This window comes from Pipistrellus kuhlii, unplaced genomic scaffold, assembly GCF_014108245.1.
Source record: "Pipistrellus kuhlii isolate mPipKuh1 unplaced genomic scaffold, mPipKuh1.p scaffold_m20_p_1, whole genome shotgun sequence".
Classification (NCBI taxonomy): Eukaryota; Metazoa; Chordata; class Mammalia; order Chiroptera; family Vespertilionidae; genus Pipistrellus; species Pipistrellus kuhlii.
Genome location: NW_023425404.1, coordinates 155,203,051 through 155,223,877, shown reverse-complemented (window position 1 = coordinate 155,223,877; position 20,827 = coordinate 155,203,051). Strand labels below are relative to the sequence as shown.

Below are 20,827 nucleotides of genomic sequence, written 5' to 3'. Positions count from 1 at the left end.
CTCAGGGGGTAAAAACTAACCTTAAGGCAAGCAAGACCCTTTTTGGTCCCCCCCCCCCCCCCACTACATTCTTAAATATGCACATCACTCTCTCCATAGAGTTAGTCTTTTAGTCTGACAGCAAGGAAACTTATTATTTACCAATAGTACCTAGCAATGCTTAGCACGTAGCAGCTCAAAAGTTAAATGAATTAGATGAATTATTAGGAGTTAATCACAATAGCTTGAACAGTTTTTGTGCACTTTAAAAATGGATAGGAGGGAAAACAAAAATATTGAGACGAGATTTCAAACATTTCTTGGTTAAAAAGGTCGAAAAATAGAATTGTTCACCAGAAAGCCAGATATGCATTAAGTCACTTATAAAAAGAAAACATTGTTTTGGACTTCCAAATTTTAAATTATCTTGAACTTCAAAGGGGGCTGTGAGTTTTTAAAAAGATGTTTATGAAACATAGGATAGGTAGACACTAGAATTGCAATTGAATTGAAAATAGTAACAACTTGCCCAGTTAGAGTGGCTGGTGATGCTCAGTGGCTGAGTATCAACCCATGAACCAGTAGGTCACAATTAGATTCCCGGACAGGGCACATTCCCAAGGATACAGACTCAATTCCCAGTTAGGGGGCATGCAGGAGGCAGCTGATAGATAATTCTCTCATCATTGATGTTTCTACCTCTCTCCCTTCCTTTCTCTGAAATCAATAAAAACATTTTTTTTTTTAAAGTTACCAAAGTTAAAAAAAAAAAGTAACAACTTACACTTGCCAAAGGCCCACCACACCACTGCATTGTTTTAGGTGCTTTATATATTAATATACTAAATCCTCACAACCACCTACCTCTTTTTCCAAATGAGGAAATAGAAAGAAGAAGGCTAACCATTGAATGGTGGACTTGTCATTCAAACCCAGGCTATCTTCTAAGCCACTGGTCGTCAATCAGTGGTCCGTGAACCACTGGTAGTCCGTGAGGTCCGAAAGGTTGGTGACTGCTGTTCTAAGCCCTCCTCTTAACCATTATATTGTTTGAAATCTATTGGATAACATATTGAAGGAAAGATAGTATGTGGCCAAAATGAAACCATCCAAAGCAAGTTCATGGGGAAAAAGACTGAGCACAGAAGGGACTAAGGATCAGGGACTATTATGGGATAAGAAAACAGAAGCAGTTAAAATATTAATTTCACAAAAGTGAAAACAATCCAAGTAGGTAGCCAGCTTTGTCAAAATTCTTTAAGAGATCAAAGACAGAGAGAACAGTTAATTTGGTAATAGAAGGGTAGTAGTCTTTATGTGATTTCTTAATTCTAAACCTCCATTTATGGTATTTTGCCCAGTATTTATTTGGTATTGCTAAAAATTGACTATTTCTGCTCAGCCTCGGTGGCTCAGTGGTTGAGTGTCCACCTGTGAACCAGATCCCAGTTTGATTCTGGTTAGGGCACATGCCAGGCTTACAGGCTCAATTCTCAGTGGGGCACTTTTAAGCGATAGCCAATCAATGATTCTATCACTAATGTTTCTCTCTTTCTCCTCTACCTCCCCTCTTCCTTTCTCTTTGAAATCAATAAATAAAATTTTAAAAAATCAACTATGCCTCATTAATTCTGAAACATGTTATACATAAACTATATGCTGCATAAGCAGATTTAAGACTATTTGTTCAAAATAATCAGAAATTTTATTACTTAGGAATTAATTGATCAAAACAGTCTACTACTAAATAATTAGAAAATTACTTATGAACACAGAATGAAAAGAAAGGTCAATGGCCTTTATTCATCTGTAGTAAAAATATAAATTATGATAAGCAAGTTTTCCTAATTTAAAGGAACAGCATTAACATCTAGCCACTAAATTTTTGTTCACTTGCTACAAATACTGTGTTATTGAGCACAAGTGAAATGAAACACCTTAAGTGGCTAAAATAGTAAAATATTCTGTTTCATATTAAGTTTCCTGGACCAAACGGTAATTTGCTCCCTCAAATTTGGTTTTTTAATAAGTGGCATATATTCCTTCTAACAAATGTTTTTTCCACAGTCATAAAATTATGTAAGTCATATATATATATATATGCCTGAACAACCATTTGACCATTAACTGTGATACACACTGACCACCAGGGGGCTGATGCTCAAAACGCACAGGCTGTAAACATGGGAGAGACTGGTGAATCTCAGAAGGGAGGGGTGAAGGTGGGAAGAGATTAACCAAAGATCTTATATGCATACTAGAAGCCCAGTGTATGGATGTGTGCACTAGTGGGGCCCCTTGGGCTGGCCCGTGGAGATCGGGCTGAATCCGTGCACCGGGCCTCCGACATCCCCTGGATCGTGAGAGAGTGCAGGCCAGGCCGAGAGGCCTCTAGTAACATTATAATTAACATGGAAAGTGAGTTTAATATACATATAAAAATCTTGTCTGACTTCCTTAAGAATATTTTAAATAATGGTTATTTTGGTTTCTTTCCAGTACAAACTTGCAAAGTCTGATTTAAGGAATCTTCATTGAATATATCAGGAAGAATTCAATTATGCTATCCCTTTTAATGAAGAAAAAGTCTCAAATTCCAAAATTATAAAGAAGCCTTAGACTCATATGATTAAATGATTATTCCTCCTTTAATATTCTTTTAGAGTTTGACAGATTTGTTTCAATTTCTGAATTGGGTCATGTCCATAGCTTTAGATAGCCTCACTATTCCCATCTCCTTTCTCCTGTCCGAGATGTGAGGTAGCAATCCTTTGGAAAACCCAAAATTAATTTTAAAAAAAATTTAGTAGTCTAATTTAGGTCATTCTCACCTTCCTTATTACTTATTACTCTAAAATTCTTTAACTTGTAAATCTGGGATAGATCTCTTAACAATTGTTAAGGAAAAACATAAAAATACTTTACTTCTTATAGATCCAGTCTCACAAATAGTAAGCAGTTGGTTTTAGAACAACTCGTTTTTACTTAGGATGTGTGAAATGCAATTGGGAGAAAACATTTTGGAACACAAACCTATTGATTAAATTAGGGACATAGATAAACGCTGCAGACATCAGTAGTTTATTGTTTGTTTAGTCCAAACACATTCAAATGGAAACCGAAAGAATACTTTCCACCTGAAACAATTAAACTAGATTCTACTAGCATATAATGCTTAACACATTACAGCAACAAAGATGGTAATCCATTGTCTTCTATACCTACTAAAGCCGAGATGGTAAAGCCAATTTGGTTGCAATAGTGTCGTAAGGATAGAATATTACCATCCATTAAAAAAAAAATTTTTTTTTCAGCAAATAACAGTTATGGTAGATGAATATTTTTACTATGGTTCACTGAAAAGGGGACAAAATGTTAAAAGTCCACAGTACTGCAGGTGAACAATCACCATGTAAACTTCTCCATGTGATGTTTTAATGATTTATTCATGGTATGTAAAGACTGAAGCTGAATGGCTCTTTGCTCTAATTTTCTATTACACTTAACATTTGCCATTACTTTTGGTGCCAGAACAGTTTTCATGAGTGGCAGGGCAATATTCTGGATTAGAAATTTCACATATATAAAATGGGAAGAAAGAAAAGAGTAAAGGAAAAATATGCTCTAGAAAAACACTGACAATAAACCACTCATTTAAAAGTAGTTCGAATAAAGGCTTCAAAATTCAAAATTAATTTTCTGGTAAGAACTTCAAGTACTATATATCAGAAAGTGTAAAAAGTGTTTTAAGCAGGAAAAAGAAAAATCCTTAAGCCCCCCCAAATGGCAACTATTAAGATTACTGTGTCCCCAAAACATATGCAATAGTGCAAGACTTTTCCTCAAACATGGAAGACCTCAAAGGAAAAAAAGGAACAGGTAACAGATTTAATTTTACTTATATTGCCCAGTACATGAAAAACAAAATATGTGCATCATTTGCTAATTTACTAAATAGCAAACAGTTTTCATAATTCAAAATCCCTTTGCTACTATGTCAAGTGCATTTTTGTTTTTACCAAGATAGAATGGAGAAGTCTTCCATGCTAACAAGCAGCTTTAAGTGGTCACACTTATTTACCCCACTCCTAGCTTGAAACATCAGAAACTGGTGTGTACCAAATGCTTCAAGCATAAAATTGAACATCCTATGCCATACTTGCGGTTTACTGGAACTTGCTAAAAAGACAGACAATAATCCAGCAGCTATAAACTTTGCTCACAGAATTGTTTAGAGATCCATGTAAAAATAAAAGATGTCATCCCAGACTTAAATTCAGAGCCACTTGGGTGCTGACATCAGTTTAAGAATTGTGCAAAATGAATGACAGTTCCCTGCCCCCCAAATAGAAAATGCAAACACTTAAGAGCTGCTGTTCTTTTCTCTGAAAATTGCAGTATCCTCACTTCAGGTTTACTTGCCATTTATGGAATCTGACTGCTTTTAAAATGTCACTAAAAATGTACATCAAGTTGATTGACTTTTCCAAGCACCTCTCAAGTGATCTGCTTCATCATTCACATTCATGTTAAGAGAAAAGTCAACAAGAGACTTACTCAAATAACTGACTTCCTCCTTCCCACTCCCTCCCAAGCACACAAGACTCCCTCCCACAGAGAACACAAAGTTTGTTAACTAAAGAACAAGGTAAATAATATGCTATTCAATTTTACTAATTTTAAAGATACTGCAATTTTTATACACTTCAATGATTTTTCAACATTTTGCAGCTGTTTGGCTTTGCAGCACAGCAATTCATACACTATACTGTACAAAATTACCAGCAAGACTGGAATGATGTATTAATAGAAGGCACCATCATGCTTATTACATTACCAGAGAACAAAAATACAGTAAAGACAATTTTCACTGTACACAGCTTAAAGAAAGGAAAAAGGGGAGGAGGAGTGTGTTGAGCAGCCAGCCATCCCTGTACTGAAGAGGGGCAGGTAGAAAAATCTTAGATATGAAGCTACTAAATCTGGTCTAGTATTCAAGACCATAGCATTTGAAGTTCTGATTTTTGTTATTTAGTTCAAACTAAATGATTTTCTTCTGGAATATACTTGTAGTCTTGTTAAGGTTTATGTGTACACACGCTGGTCACAGCAAGCAGATAAAATGCCCTCATCATTTCACAATCTATTCTCTACTGGAAAAAAGGATGAAAGATTTTTCTCCCCTGTTGCCTCCTGTTGCAGATGTCAATGTTAATGAGTTCAGAGTACCCATTAGTGCATTTTGATGAGTGCATAAAAAGTTTCTGTTGGTTTGTATTTTGGGGGGAGCCAAGAAAAAAGGCAAGATTCTCCAATTGCACTATTTGTGTTTCCAAGATTAGTAGGCAGAAACAGTAACACTTAAAACAAAATGTGCAGCAGAGGATTTTTTTTTTCTTTTTTTTTTTTACTCAAAGGACCTGAATTCAGTTGGGCATGTCCTCTTAAAAAGTTCATTTTGTTGTAGATAGTTTAAGATATGGTCATTCCTCAGTTCTCAATTCTCCAAGTCTAGATTTATAAATTAACAATGTGAATCCTGTTGTGAAATTGGGGAAATAATGTCCACCTCAATTTAACTCATAACCAAAAGATGCTTTTCACATCAAAGAAATGATCAAAAAGGCTGTGTCACATTCCAAAGCCAAAAAAAAAATTAACAAGAATGCAAACACGATGAATAATGTACCACTGCTAAGACTTTGCCAACAGTGGGGCTTCAGCGACGTTGTCCTGTGAAGCGGCCTTCCATCTGCCCGGTTCCTCTTCCAGAGCCAAGTTTCTGTGCCATGCCACCTCTTGGAGGAGGTCCTCTTCCATCCCGGTCACGCATCATTCCACCGCTCACTATTCCACGTGGACCACCAGGACCTCGATCGTTGCGCCTAATATCCCTGCGATCATCACCGCCACCTCTGGTTTCTCGCTCTCTTGCAGCTCTCGTTTTTTTCTCTTCCACATTTAAACGCACTTCCCCTCGAAACATTATTGGCTTTAAAAGGTGACAAAAAGATTTACATGGGCAGGTTAGACAGTAATAGTAAAGTATTCCCTTGTATATATAAATAAGAAAACCCTAAGAAACAAATTTAAAATGACCCACACCTCAGATTTTAAAACTAACATTTCTCTATTCTTTGCATAGACCATTTACTTCATTGTGAACAATTTTTAGTTTTAACATTAAAAAAAGATTCTCTATGGTTTAAAAATTTGAGAATGAAGATGGCGGCGTTAGGTAAACACTCCTAAAGTGCTGTTGGGCACAACAAGTAAAAAAAAAACAACTATAAAACAAATGTCTATCTCCCAAAAACCAAACGAAAGCTGGCTGAGAGGAAGCCCTACATCTAGACTAGGGCTGTTGAACTCAATCAGAGAAGGGGCCAAAATCTAAAATCCAGCCTAAATCGTGGGCCGAATGGTTTACTGAACAGTCATAAACTGTCATTGTGATGGAAACGCAGCGGAGTGCAGTGATGACAGCGCGGTGCGGGCCACATTGCAAGGCCTTGCGGGACGGATTTGGCCCGCGGGCCTCGTGTTTGACACATGTGATCTAGACTGAAAGGGAAAGAGGAGAATCCAGGGCACAAGTGCTGAAAAACTGAGGTAGGAGGGGCAAGGACGCGATAGGAGCTGGTGGTGGATCCAGGCTGGCGGAGGGCCGTGCTTTCTTCAATCCAAAGAGAGGTAAGCGCCCGATCTCTCTGAAATCCAATTTCTGGGGAGGGGCTAGCTAGACTGTCTGCCTTCGGGTCAGAAAGTGAGGCTGGCTTGCTTGCTGAGCTGAGATTGTTTACTGTGCTGTGGTGCAAGATGTGGAGAGATGCAGGGATGCCATCCAAGAGGCAGACAGGCAGCCATTGCTGTTGGCCACGCCCCAGCCTAGTGACGCCAGCCCTGAGACTCCCCTCACAATACATCTAAGCTACAAGCAAGGGACTTTGCATATGAATGGCCCTCTCTGGTGCAGTTTAGCAAAATTGCAACCTGGGGCAAACAGATCCAAGGAGGACATGTCTGTAGTTCACACTGTAGCTTCTGCGACCCTACTTGCCTCAGACAGTAGCTGAACCTCATTGAGACCCAGAAACCAGAGTTCTAGTGCTCAGTTTCAATCCCTCACAACCATAAGTGACACATTTGGGAGACGGACTCAGTGAGCACCAAAGCCCCACTGAAACAAGGTGTGTCTCCAGCGCAGCAGTTCTTCCTTTATAGACACAGCGGATCCTCACAGACAACTGGCCTGGAAGCCAATTCCTCTCAGTGTACCAACAGCAATCAAGGCTTAATTACACCAAGACTTTGCACTAAGCCCACAAAGGGATATAGCAAAAGCGACCACCTCAGGTGATTGGGGAAGCTGAGCTACTGACTCCTATAGGTCACTGACCATACAAAGCCACTCCATCAACACAAGGAGACAGCAGAATGAGGAAACACAGAAGCATGACATGAATGGAAGAGATGGAGGAGAGTAAACTAGTGGACGACACAGTTCTGAATCACATTTATAAGATTACTCAAGAATCTTCTAAAAACCTTGGAGAAACTTGACGAGACCTCCAAGAAGCATGGTGAGACCTTCAAGGACCTTAATGAGAATACCAAAAAAAATGGAAAAGGACCAGCCAGAAATTAAGCATACAAAGTCTAAAATAAAGAATATACAGAAACTCAAAACTATAGATTAATATGTCCCAAGAATCAAACCAAAGAACTGAAATATATGAAAGCAAAAATCATCCAACCAGAGAGGCAAAAAGAAAGAAGAATCCAAAAGTGTGAGGATAGTGTAAGGAACCTCCGGGACGGCTTAAAACGTACCAACATCCGGATTTTTGGGGTGCCAGAAGAAAGCAAGCAGAATATTGAAGGCTTAATGGAAGAAATAATGACAGAAAACTGGTAAAAGAAATAGACTTACAAGTTCAGGAAGATACAGGACCCCAAACAGGAGGAATTCAAAGAGGAACACTCCAAGACACATCATAATTAAGATGCCAAGAGCAAAAGACAAAGAGAAAATCTTACAAGCAGCAAGAGAAAAACAACTAGTTACCTACAAGGGAGTACCCATACGACTGTCAATTGGTTTCTCAACAGAAACTATGCAGGCCAGAAGGGCGTGGCAAGAAATATTCAAAATGATGAACAACAAGAACCTACAACCAAGATTACTCTACCCAGCAAAGCTATCATTTAGAATTGAAGGTCAGATAAAGAGCTTCACAGACAAGAAAAAGTTAAAGGAGTTCATCAACACCAAACCAGGATTACCTGAAATGTTGAAGGGTATTCTTTAAGAAGAGGAAGAAGAAGAAAAAGGTAAAGGTAAAAAATTATGAACAATAAAAAAGATCAAATACATACCTACCAACAAGCGAATCTAAAAATCAAGAGAATAAAAAAAAAAATCTGAAGAACAAAATGGACTGGTGAATATAATAGAATCAGGGAAATAGAAAGGAATTGGACTAACAATTCACATGGGGAAAAGGGTCTGAGGGGTGCGGGAAGAGACTGGATGAAAGTCTTACATCTATGGATGAAGACAGTGATGGGGGTAAGGGCATAGGGTGGGGTTGGGAATCAGGTGGAAGGGAGCTGAGAGGGGGTGGGAGAGGAACACCTTTAATAATCTGAACAATAAAGATTTATTTTAAAAAAATGTACCACATTAATAGTATAAACAACAGAAATAATAAAGTCTTGAATTTTGCCCTTTAAGTCACTTACTTTTGCAATTAAGATTCTCTGAACTGGTTCAGAGTCATCAAAAACCACAAAACCAAAATTTGGAAGCTTTCCGCCAACACCCTTGGTATTGATGCGAAGTTCCACAACATTCCCAAAACCTGTGAAAACATACATTGCACAAAGGGTTATTATTATTTTTTTTAATGACAATGGAGGTACGTGCCCTTGACCAGAATTGAACCTGGGATCCTTCAGTCCATAGGCCAATGCTCTATCCACTGAGCAAAACTGGCTAGAACACCAACGGTTAAATTTTTTAACAGAATACTTTGTGGCCTCAATTGTTCAAGATGAATAATCTTAATCTCCTTGATCCATCTCAAAATAAAAGTTGCAAGTGGCTACATCCAACAACAACTAAAGTACATATTCACTCATATAGGTCATCTAAGACGCCAACAACTAGCTGGACTGTTTGGTAACCCTTCTAACCCTTCAGCATCTTTATTAGACATTTCAAAAGGAAAGGTATCTACATGATTTTAGAAAGACAATGATATTTTCTATTTCTGATTTATATTTGCTAAGTTCATCCCACCTCCAAATTTAACACCAATTCATCCTGCTCCTTCTTCTCACCTATAAAGAACCAGGCCATTCAACACTAAGTACAATCACTGAGAAACATCTGATATAGCAATCTTCTCTCTTCTGATAAGTGGTTGGTAACTGGAGATACTTTAATTACTATGGGAAAAGCTCTGTTTTTCTCCTTCTTAATTTCAAGATAAAGCAAAATAAACCACTTACTCATGAAGAACTCTTTCAGTTCATTTTCATCAATATCATGTGGCAAGTTACCAACAAAAAGTTGATGACTGTCTGGATAGCGAATTATTCTACGGTTGTCAGATTCATTCTGTTCTATATCTCCTCTGCCTGAGAAAAGAATAGAGCAGATAAACAGTTCATAGCATCTTATAAAAACTAGTTCAAAGCAATGAATACAAAAATCACTTAATATCAATATTCCTGGCTTAGGTTAGTAAGATAGTGAGTTCCTTGAACAGAGATTAAGTGTCTATTATTAGTAGGTTAATTAGGAAATGTGATATTGAAGTGTAAAGTGAGGGTACTGACTAGACTGCACAAGTCCCTTCTACATCTACTCATCTGATTGATTAAATGAAAGACAAATGTTAGTAGTTCAAGTTTCCCTCCTTAATCAAACTCTTGCCATTACCCAGGAGCCAAACAGATTTCACATAGTGAGTTATATTTGTACTAAATGTGTTTAGTATTTTGAAACACACAAATTAGTTAATCGTTGGTAGTATGAAATTACAGCCAAATCAGTAAACTTAATAGTAATACTTCATATATATATTATGTATGTTAGGGTGTTCATATACATTTATACACACACACACACACACACACACACACACACATAATATTTGATCCTCCCAGTAATACAAAAAAACAGGCATATAAGAAAGGCATTGCACAAGAAAATTTTGTATAATAATTGAATGGCATAAGAAAATCTCATTAATTTAAGGGGGTATCACCTAAGATCATAAACTCAATCAGTGGCAAAGCTAGAACAAACCCTAGCTTCCATGATTTCTGGTTTAATAACACATCGCTTATATTTTACTTTTGTGAAAAAAATTACACATTCTAAATTTGATGTATATTATCTCCCACCTCCTCCCAAAAGCAACATAATATACTTATATTATTCAAATAGAGGTGCTACATGTATTAGCTAAGAATGGAAACAAGTAAAAAATCATGACTACTTAAAACCTAAGACAATCAAAATAAGAAGAATCAGGGTGTGCTTATTTGTTTATCTGTGAAGAGATAAGAGTGCTAAGAAAGAAAGTAGGTTATTGGCAGCTCAGTTTTGAATTCTTAGAACCAGTGACAATAACCAAATAATACTTGGCTCAAGATTATTAGTAACTGTCTTCAAAATACATGTCTCTATGGCATGACAACTAATTCTCCCCTAGAAGTTAGTTGTTTTGCACCAGACTGAATTTTAGCAGGTTATTTAAACCTTTAAGCATTTTGAAAATGAAAAAAAATAAAAGAATTTGTGTATAAAACACTATCTGTAGTAAAACAATAAGCATCTTGTTTCTGGGGGGGGGGGGGAACCCACAGAGTTTTCAAGTTCAGTATTTTCCAACTTTTAAAGTACTAAACACTAAATTCTAACAGTTACAGAGGAGGGACTGACTTACCTGGCCTTGGTCCTCGAGGAGGAAAACCAGGTCGTTCTCTAGGTCGTTGTTCACGCACACGAGGTGGCTGAGACTGAACTTCTGGTTTAGCTTCAACTCTTGGCTAAAATACAAGGGAAAAAACACATTATAAAATGCAAGGGAAAAAACCCCCACAATTTATAAAGAAAAGAAATACATTCCATATTAGAAACACCAACTAAAGCAATTACCAAATGTCACTAACAGGCATAATGGTAATTTTAAGTTTAGAATGTTTTTACATAGTGTCTAATATATATGAAAAATAATTTTATAAAGATATTCTGTACCAATCTAGGACTGTAGGGTAGGCATTGTTTTCCTACTCAAGGCCATATAACTCACAATGAGCTATTTTTTTACAACCACATTTTAAAAGTTACATCCACACTGGGAAAGCATAAAAATCACAAAAATGCAAGATGAACCAGCCACTCCATGTAAACACACATACAAAAGAAAGAGCCATCTTTATTTCAGGAAGACAAGAATATCTGACACATAGTTTCTAATTATCAAGCTTGCTGCCCTACAAATGGAAGTGCTCAGCAATATCCTCTAAACCTCACCCTCTAAATACGTAAACTTTGAAAATCAATATTTTGATAGTTCAAAATATATAACTTAGCTTATTCTCGCACCTAAAAATATTACTTTTAAGTCAAAATGCACATAAGAAAACAAAATAGAAACATATATATAGTATCTCAAATAGTCAAAGAAGTCTTAACTTTCTATTGTTCTTCCTTATGAGAAAGGTGTGCATTTGTTTAAGGACTGATCCCAACAATTTTCCTTAACTGTTTCCTGAGGAATAATTGGGGGGAGGGAGGATAATGGGACTTTTAAGATGCCTTCCAAAAGTTTCTGCTAACTGCTGAGTTAAATACATACAATTAAACTATTTTAAAAACAAAATAACATCCACATCTATTACATTTTCTTTTAGTATAATGGCATGTTCAGTATTCCCAACTTCGTCAGGTTATCTACTGCCCAAATATTTGTAGTCCAAGGAAGAGATAAAATATATGGACCTTCAAAGGATGCTGAGAACACTCAACAGTATAAGAAGAACATGTCAAGTCGGGAAGCTAGTAATTTCAGTGCTGTCTTTATGGTTGATCATCTCTAAGGACCTCAGTCCCAGCAGTGGCTCAAACTCATCATTTATATAACTGAAATATTGTAATTTGCAAGGACATTTTTTTTACAAGGACATATTTTGATACAAAAAGTTATGCTTCCTTCACCAATGATAATTTACTGTAAATGCCTTCACCCACTGTAAACACTGTGATTCCTAACAGTTTTTAGCAGATTTGCCTGACTCTTCCCAAATTCTTTTTCTTCCACGTAGATTCTCATTCCTCCAACAAGATGAATTGTTTCCCATATACTAGAATTTTGCTAGTTAAAATTTTTTAACTCTCTCCAGATTAATTCAGTTATTATATGTATTTATTCCTACAAGGACCTTTTCTTAATTTATTTCTACACCACCCAAAGAACCAAAACAGTGCTGTTAGACTTAGATGTGTAGTAACTATTGATTCACTTAAAGTTAAATCACATTTAGTTAGTTCTCTAACCCAAACATGTAGAAGAATGTTCTATGCCTGACCCAAGATACAGCCCTGACACCAATACTATCTAGAGTTGGAATTGAACACTATGAGATATTTTGACCCATGATGTGATGCCTGAAAAAGGTAGTTATCTAGAAATTTCAACTTAAGGGGGCCTAAAGTGCAAATTAACTTGAATATTAGATTGTAAAACAGAATTAAAAGTAAATTTGTATTCTAACAAAATTTTGATGAAGCTAGTGTGTATTACAAATTCATAAAAATAGCAAATGCACATTTTAATTTAAGAATATCAGAAAAACCTAAGACTCATTCAGTCCAAATGTTATCAAAGAATTTGAGGCAACCCGACTGATTCAAATTGTTTTCAAAACAGATTACCAAAACAAACCACAATTAGCAAAACAGAAAAGTTCTTCATTATCCTTTAAGGACTCCAAAGTAACAATTATTTTAAATAATTTTCAACATCTTACAAATAAATCAATTTAGCAACCTTTTAATATATATCTGATACCAATACAAGAAGAATGAGATTAAAAAAATCTAACAAAATTCTTTTCAAAAATTAATATTTTAACTAAGCAGGCTGTGTAGTTTTAATACTGTAGGCTCAAGTTTATTATTAAAACTACTTACTCAACTAGATAAAATGGTTAATATGCCACATACTATTTTATTTTAGGGCCTTAAAATTATTTCCATGTAACAAGAAATTGTGTTCACATGACAAATCCCACAAATGAAAGTCAAACGAAATATGAGATAAAAATGAAACCATCAAATCAAGTCAATAATAAAAACCGCAACTAATAAACACATCCTTCAATTTAACAGAAGCTATTTAGATATAATAATCAATTTCCAGACAAAATCTTTTCACCAAAAAATTAACACTTACTAATAATATCCTAAGAACTAGATTTAATTCTTTTATTAATTTCCTATGCTAAAACTGTTAAGGAAATAAGTATTACACCAAAGTAACAAAATAAAATTGAAAGGTTTATTAAATCAAGGGGAAAAATCATGAATTCATTCTAAATATAGCCTAAAGAGATCAGAAATTTATTTTAAAGTTTAAATTATAAACATTTTGTTTTAATAAGGGTGTAGATTGGGAAATACAATCTAGTCTCCTACAATTCAAAAACTAACTTCAAAATTTTAAGGTAATTGTTTTTCCTAGGCAAGAGGCTAGGATATAATGAAATGCAATTTAGATATGCCTTAGTACTCTTCTTCTGAAATGTAAATAGAGATACATTCCCCTTCAAGGGTCTAAAGAAATCTATATAGGTTTGCATAAGTCACAGATGGACTCTGTGCTCATGGCATCCAACTGCATGAATTCAAAGCCTAGCCCAACTATTTATATATCTGTCTCAAGTACTACTCAATTTAAGTAAGTGGGAAACAGGAATAATAGTAACTACCCTCACAAAGTGGTTATGAAAATTAGATGAGAATGAATAGAAAATGTTTTGACAATGCCTGGTATAATGAGAATTAGCTATTTTAACTTTTAACTAGCAGTTGTTTTTAATGTAGCCAACTCTCTGAAATGAAGTAGCAATCCAAAGGATTCCAAATGCAAATCTGATAAATCAAGCATTTCAAAGTATATCCAGAAATCACTTATCAGGTCTTCAGATGAGTTGAAAAGTACAACCAATACTTGGTAAATTAATTTTCTTTAAGAGAGAATCCTGATTTGTGATCTGAGGTAACTACTCAACACTTCCTGAATATCTAACTAAGGGGGAAAAAAGGTTATCATGAGGCCCTGTATTGTACCTGATTATGTGTACCAACACCAGAAAGACTGACTCATAATTACTAGCTTTTTGAAACCACAAGATTTCACTATTTAGAGCATATTAAGAGATGTATACAAACAGTATATTTTATGTGCACTAACAATTTTAATTAAATTTTCTAGTGGAATGAAGTTTAAGTCAAAATGTAGGTAAAAGAGTAAGACATTCTTTTAAACTGTGCTTATAAATTTAATTTTAAATTAGTTAATTCTAAAGTACACCTATTTTCAATATTTTGAAAGCTCTGAAATGGGTATGATGACCACAAACAAAAAGCAGAATACTGGAATGATTGGTTAAGGTGAACACTACAGTCATAAGTTGGTACAGGCTTCGATTAAATGGTGTGAACCACTTACAAAGAACTTAGGCAGTATAATTTTTTAAAGTATTTTTTTTTTTTTTTTAAACAGTGATTCCTTATAATGCCATACTACTTTGTGCCTTTCCAAATTTCTTCCTTAAAATATGTTTGCTAAATAAAATTTAAAACTTTTTTTAAAGAACTATTTTGGTTATAGAAGCCTTTTAAATGACAATATAATATATATATGTAAAACCAACTTAATCTGCATTTCACACACCCAAACCCCAAATACCACCTATGCAGATGATGAATGGAGATTTGGCATTTAAAGTGGGTGCACTGACATTTAATACAATTTTTTTGGTATATTTAATCCATAATTTCTGATTGATTCATTTTAAAAAGTATTAAAGAGATAAGCAATTGGCAATGTAACAAGGATACAATCCAATGTGTTCACAGATTGGTTACCTGTGAGACTGGTGCTTTAACATGGGGTGGAATTCCAGAGGAAGAAACAGTACCACTAGGAGGCAGGTTTTTACTGGTCACTGAAGCCCAGGAGAAAGCCTGCAGGAAATGCAACAAACCTAGACTACTAATCATGGAAAACCACCAACATTCCTATAGGGAAACTTCCAAATATATGTTTTCTTTTCACTTCTAAACTACTGTTCTATATTGGAGGACTCCTAAAAGAAAGGCACACACACACATGCCAGTCTATGTGCCAGCTTTCATAATCTCATTATGCAAGATTATTTTATTTTTTTTTCTGAACTACTAAATAAATCCACAAGCAAGTTCCTATATGCCCTAGGTAGATGAGCAAGTGGCACAAAACCACTAACACATGCTAGAAAAATAAGAGCCTAATAGAACCAATTTCTTTCCCCTTTTAGAGAAAATGGGGTGTGTGATGGTGTTAAGAGGGGAAGGATAGGAAAGAAGAAAGTACTAGCTGGAAACTTTAACAAACATTCACAAATTGAACAAGGAATCACCTCTCACTACCCAATTATACTTTAACCTTCTACTTTTTCAGAAAGATAAAAGACGTATAGATAGGCTTAAGTGATACATTATGAGTGTCACTCATCTTTCCAAGATAGTTTAATTGGTGTAGAAAGGAAACTGTTCCCATTAAGCCAGAAATAAGAGGTATTCCTTCTTTTAATAGGCCAACTTATTTAAGTTGGGAAATTGTAAGACTCCTTGCATCCGGTGTGTAGAGGATTTATTAGTATAGAATGGAAGAGCAACTCTCAGTTTTATGCATGGACCCAAATAATTTCATGTAAGGTACTAAACATTGTATAGAGACAAAGATTAATCTTCAACTTCACTCTGAGGGGTATTTTTTGAGGGGGGAAAAGGGGTGGAAACAATGAGATTTTCTCAAAATTACCAAAAAACCCACAGCTTCTTTCATTTGCACAAAAAAGTAGTTTACTATATGAAACAAATTAACATAATAGAACAAAGGTCATGCTTCATTAATGGTATCAAATATAAAAATATGAAGTTATAGATTAAAGAGTTCCTTTGATCTAACCTTTGGTGGTTCTTGTGGCAGAGACACAGGTTCAGCAGGAGGAGGAGAAGTAGACTTCTCCTCTAATTCTTCCAAGTTCTTCTCTTCCACTGGCGGCTTCAGCTCTTCAGTCTTTGTTTCAGATTCTGGCTCAGGTTCAGGTTCATGAGCGGATTCTTCCAAAGGCTCCTCTATGCCATTACTACAATAAAATATTTTATTCCTTTTCAGTATGAATAAATAATCAATTCAAATAAGATAAAATTCAATACCTCTCCAATCTAATGGAAAAAGTCCAATAAGAACTAGAAGGCAGAAGGGAATAATACTCTCAAGCAACATTTCTCAATCCCACCATTTTAAAACTGGATTACTAAAAATGTGTACTATGGTATCAACTAGAAATAAACCCCCTACTTATAAAATTAAATGCTCATGCCCTAGCCAGTTTGGCTCAGTGGATAGAGCGTCAGCCTGCAGACTGAAGGGTCCCAGGTTCAATTCCGGTCAAGGGCATGTACTTCAGGGTTCAGAGAGAGTGCAGGAGGCAACCAATTGATGTTTCTCTCACATCGATATTTTTGTCTTTCCTTCTCTCTAAAAATCAATAGGAAAAATACCCTTGGGTGAGAATTAAAAAAAAAAAATGTTGAAAAACAAACAGATAAATAATAAAATAATCTAAAAAAATAAAAATGAAATGCTCACTGTATTGTCCTAAGTGATCTGCATTATCAGTAAGTGATCGTGGTTTTGGTCCAAACCATGTTCAATTTTTTAATAAATTAAAACAATTATTTCCAAATTTCTTGCAAAGTACTCAAATACTGTCCTAATAGGTACCTTTATCAAAAACTTACTTCCAACAATTCTAGGAACAAAAACCACCTGACATTATAATAAAGAACAAATTTAACTTTGCAAGCAATATTCTTACGTCACAGGGTGAGCTTCATAGTATCCACTGTTAGCATTTTCTTGTACAGGTTCTGGAGATGGTTGCCTTTCTTCTTGTTCTTCTTCTACTTCATCTTCCGATTCTGACAACACATAATATACCAAATATTTTTTTAGAAGATTTGACTCACAATGTGATATACATATTTTTAATGATTAATGCAATAATATGATAGTAAATAGCAAAAAATTGCCATTATTTCTCACAAAAGCATTCATTTGTGATTTTCCCCAGTCTCTAAAAAAAAAAAAAAATGAAGGGCAAACAAGATAAAGTTTGGTATTTAATCATTTTTTTTTAAATCTATTAGTAAGGAAAGGGTAGCAAATAAATTACAAAGCCATAACTCAGTTTCCTTTGTCACATCTATTCAATAGAGCAAATAATATATTTTAAAAATGATGTTTATCAACAGAAGATCAATTAAATATTATGGTATAACTAAAAAATTACCAGTCAACAAAGATATTAAGTGAAAAATTAAAAGCAAGCTTTATTATTTTTAAAAAACATTTTATTAATTTCCTTAAGGGAGATGGAGAGAGAGAGAGAAACATCAATGATGAGAGAGAATCATTGATCAGCTGCCTCCTACACATCCCACACTGGGGACTGAGCCTGCAACCTAGGCATATGCTTTGACCAATAATTGAACCATTACCTCCTGGTTCATAGGTCAATGCTCAACACTGAGCCACACGGGCCAGGCAAGCTTTAGGCCAAGTATAGGATTCAACAAAATTCTGTAATTTGCACAAAACTGTTAGTTATCTATAAAGGATGAGATTGAGAATTTTCTTCTCTATATCTGACTTTTTAAAAATTTCATGTAATGAACATCTATATTGTTTAAACAAATACCAAAAGGAGAAAGGGGTTTTGACTCAGTTATAATATACAAAAGCTTCTGTAAGTTTCATACTTTTCCTTGAAGAGTGATGAAAGAACCTTTCTACCTTGAAAGTAACCTCACCTTCATCAAGTTCTGGCTCAGAATCACCAAATACTTCATCCTCATAACGAAACATATCATTGTGAACGTAAAATTTATTTGGAACAGATCCCTGTAAAAAGAACAACATCCAAATATGCCGTAAGTACCCATAAAGGTGGCATACCACAAAAAGAACAAATTACACAACATACTCAATTTCTATTTTAATACTATAGAAATAATGTAGACTAAATATAATTTTCCAAAGTTGAACCTACTATATGATGTTAATAAAATAAACTAAAGAAAATCAATCAAAGAATATTGGAACTCAAGAAATATGTACTCAATGTAAAAGAATCTGAACAATTAACAAATGGAACTTTTCCATTCTGTTTAATATGTAACCTATAAAACATAATTTTTGTATTAGTTCTATAATTTTAATCATCTATTTACCCATTAGTATCAATATCTTTTATCACTAGTCAAAGAGTACAAACACACACGCACACAAAGCACAAGTAAATTATATCAACATGTTCACTACAAATTTCTCAAAAAAGCTACATGTATATGTATGTAAACTGGTATGAAGAAACTCTTTGGACACATCAAGCAACTAAGAGCCAAATAAAATTATGTAAATGAAAACTTACTTCAGGAGCCAGAACAAAGGTTTGCATAAACTTCCTCTCTGGCTGTCCACTGTTCGACAGCAAACCCATGACCTGGACAACTACTCCATCACTCAAGGTTGCGTGGGCATCCACATGACGAATTTTAGTATGACATTCACTGAAGTTCAGAGATAATACTTTGTGGTGTATATCCTTTATTAGGAGAAGGAAAAAAATACAAATTCTTGTGATACTGCATTAACTATACCAGCGGCTAGCAAACTCATTAGTCAACAGAGCCAAATATCAACAGAACGATGATTGAAATTTCTTTTGAGAGCCACATTTTTTAAACTTAAACTTCTCCTAATGCCACTTATTCAAAATAGACTTGCCCAGGCTATGGTGTTTTGTGGAAGACCCACATTCAAGGGGTCAAAGAGCTGCATGTGGCTCTTGAGCCACAGTTTGCAGACCACAGAATATAATACTACATCAAAACTTCACTGATTTCTTCCTTACAATTTATAGATTATTTACTTAATCCTTCTGCCTCACTTGAATCCTTTTCATCATATATGTGTTACTACCAGACTGGTATTCCTAAGCCACCATTTTCAACATGTCAACTCTCTATACAAGATATCACAATGATGTCTCTTATTATGCAGAAGTATGGGCTTTATAAAGCTTCCTGCCACTATTCTGTATTGGGTATTTACTCACACAGAATGTGTTGACTTCTCCTTGACCTCATAGTTAATTTTACTTTACTGCATGCTTGCTGAGGCCTTTTCTTCTACTTTCAATTTCCTCGTTTGCAAAGGCCAAATCCCATAATTCAGAGTCCAGCGGAAATCCCACATCCTATTCTCTACAAAATCTTAAGGAGCATACATACTTCCGTACATCCTTATTTAAAGTAAGATTCAGCCCACATTTGTATAAACTTAATACACTGTTTCAACTGTTTCATGTATAAATTACATCAAGGAGAGAAAACATCCCTCTTCTCCTTTGTATTCACCCCCATATAATACTGTGCTTCATACAAAATGGATGTTTTTAAGAACTCAAAGCACAATCACAATTACTGTAACATAAATTCTAGTTACAACTAATGATCACATTCAAGAAATTAATGGCAATGAGGGGGGCATATATAAAACTTTCAACAATAAAGAATTATTTAAAAGGAAATAAAGTAATGGGCACATGAAGGCTATTTTTTCAAATCTCTATCAACACACAAGAAAATCGAAAATGTATATGAAATTGATACTTACATTTTGGCCATAAACAGCCTCCTGGGGCTTTCCACTGGCATCTACTCCACCATGAACATAGGAAGAATTTCTGCCATAAAACCTGTAAAACCATTGATAATGATTAATATTCAATTGTCAAGAAGTCTAAGAGGCAATAGAGTTCTGGTATTAGAGAGACCTAATTTCCACGTCCAGCTCTCTCAATGATTAGTTGTTTACGTTTAAGTACATTTAGGGTTTTTAAGTTCACTTTCCTTGGTTATAAATCAGAACAGTGACTACCCCACAGGGTTTTTGTAAGGGTTAAGTGAATAATGACATAGAATTATTAGCGTGTCTAGCACACTGAATATATCATGCACCCAGATAATTAGTTATTCTCATCTAATTCCTGTTACATCTATTTTTTGTTAAGTGGAAAAATGAAATATTCATAAAAAATTCTACATACTGATGCGGCAGTAGTTGACCCATTTCTTTTTCCTTTAGATTAAAAAACTCAGTTACCTAGATTTGTTTGGGAATCAAATGCTGTTTAACATTCTATTTTGAGTTCCAAATGATTACTAACCCTTGAAAGGCTTAGATTAAATCAGTTTAGATTTAAAACAACATATAATTCATAGATTACATTAAAAAAATCTACATTATTTCAACACCCAATTTTTATTAATATTTTTATATTGCTCTTAAGTATACACGATGCTTCTCTTGCATTACCTAAAGCAATAAGAATTAATATCTTTTTAAATAAGGGTTATCAAACATGCAAGGTTGATTTTCTCATAAAGAGAATTCAAGTTCTATCATAATAAAACATGTTTAAGACTTCCTCT

General features: G+C 34.9%; 1 protein-coding gene across 5 annotated transcripts in view; it reads right to left on the bottom strand.

Moving 5' to 3' along the window:
* Positions 1–3,039: 3,039 nt before the first annotated feature.
* G3BP2 (G3BP stress granule assembly factor 2) overlaps positions 3,040–20,827 on the bottom strand; it is a 32,914-nt gene continuing 15,126 nt past the window's right edge. For 2 of the 5 annotated variants that reach the window (XM_036413513.2, XM_045571661.1), the window contains 10 exons: positions 20,010–20,091; positions 18,763–18,936; positions 18,143–18,233; positions 17,149–17,251; positions 16,233–16,413; positions 15,149–15,247; positions 10,941–11,043; positions 9,496–9,624; positions 8,725–8,843; positions 3,040–5,971 (listed from right to left, as the gene is read on the bottom strand). In XM_036413513.2, coding sequence (XP_036269406.1) covers positions 5,699–5,971; positions 8,725–8,843; positions 9,496–9,624; positions 10,941–11,043; positions 15,149–15,247; positions 16,233–16,413; positions 17,149–17,251; positions 18,143–18,233; positions 18,763–18,936; positions 20,010–20,091 — 1,354 coding nt within the window. In that variant the 3' untranslated portion in view covers positions 3,040–5,698. The remainder of the gene's footprint in view (positions 5,972–8,724; positions 8,844–9,495; positions 9,625–10,940; positions 11,044–15,148; positions 15,248–16,232; positions 16,414–17,148; positions 17,252–18,142; positions 18,234–18,762; positions 18,937–20,009; positions 20,092–20,827) is intronic. The other 3 variants (XM_036413533.2, XM_036413523.2, XM_036413542.2) reach the window with 3 other exon arrangements.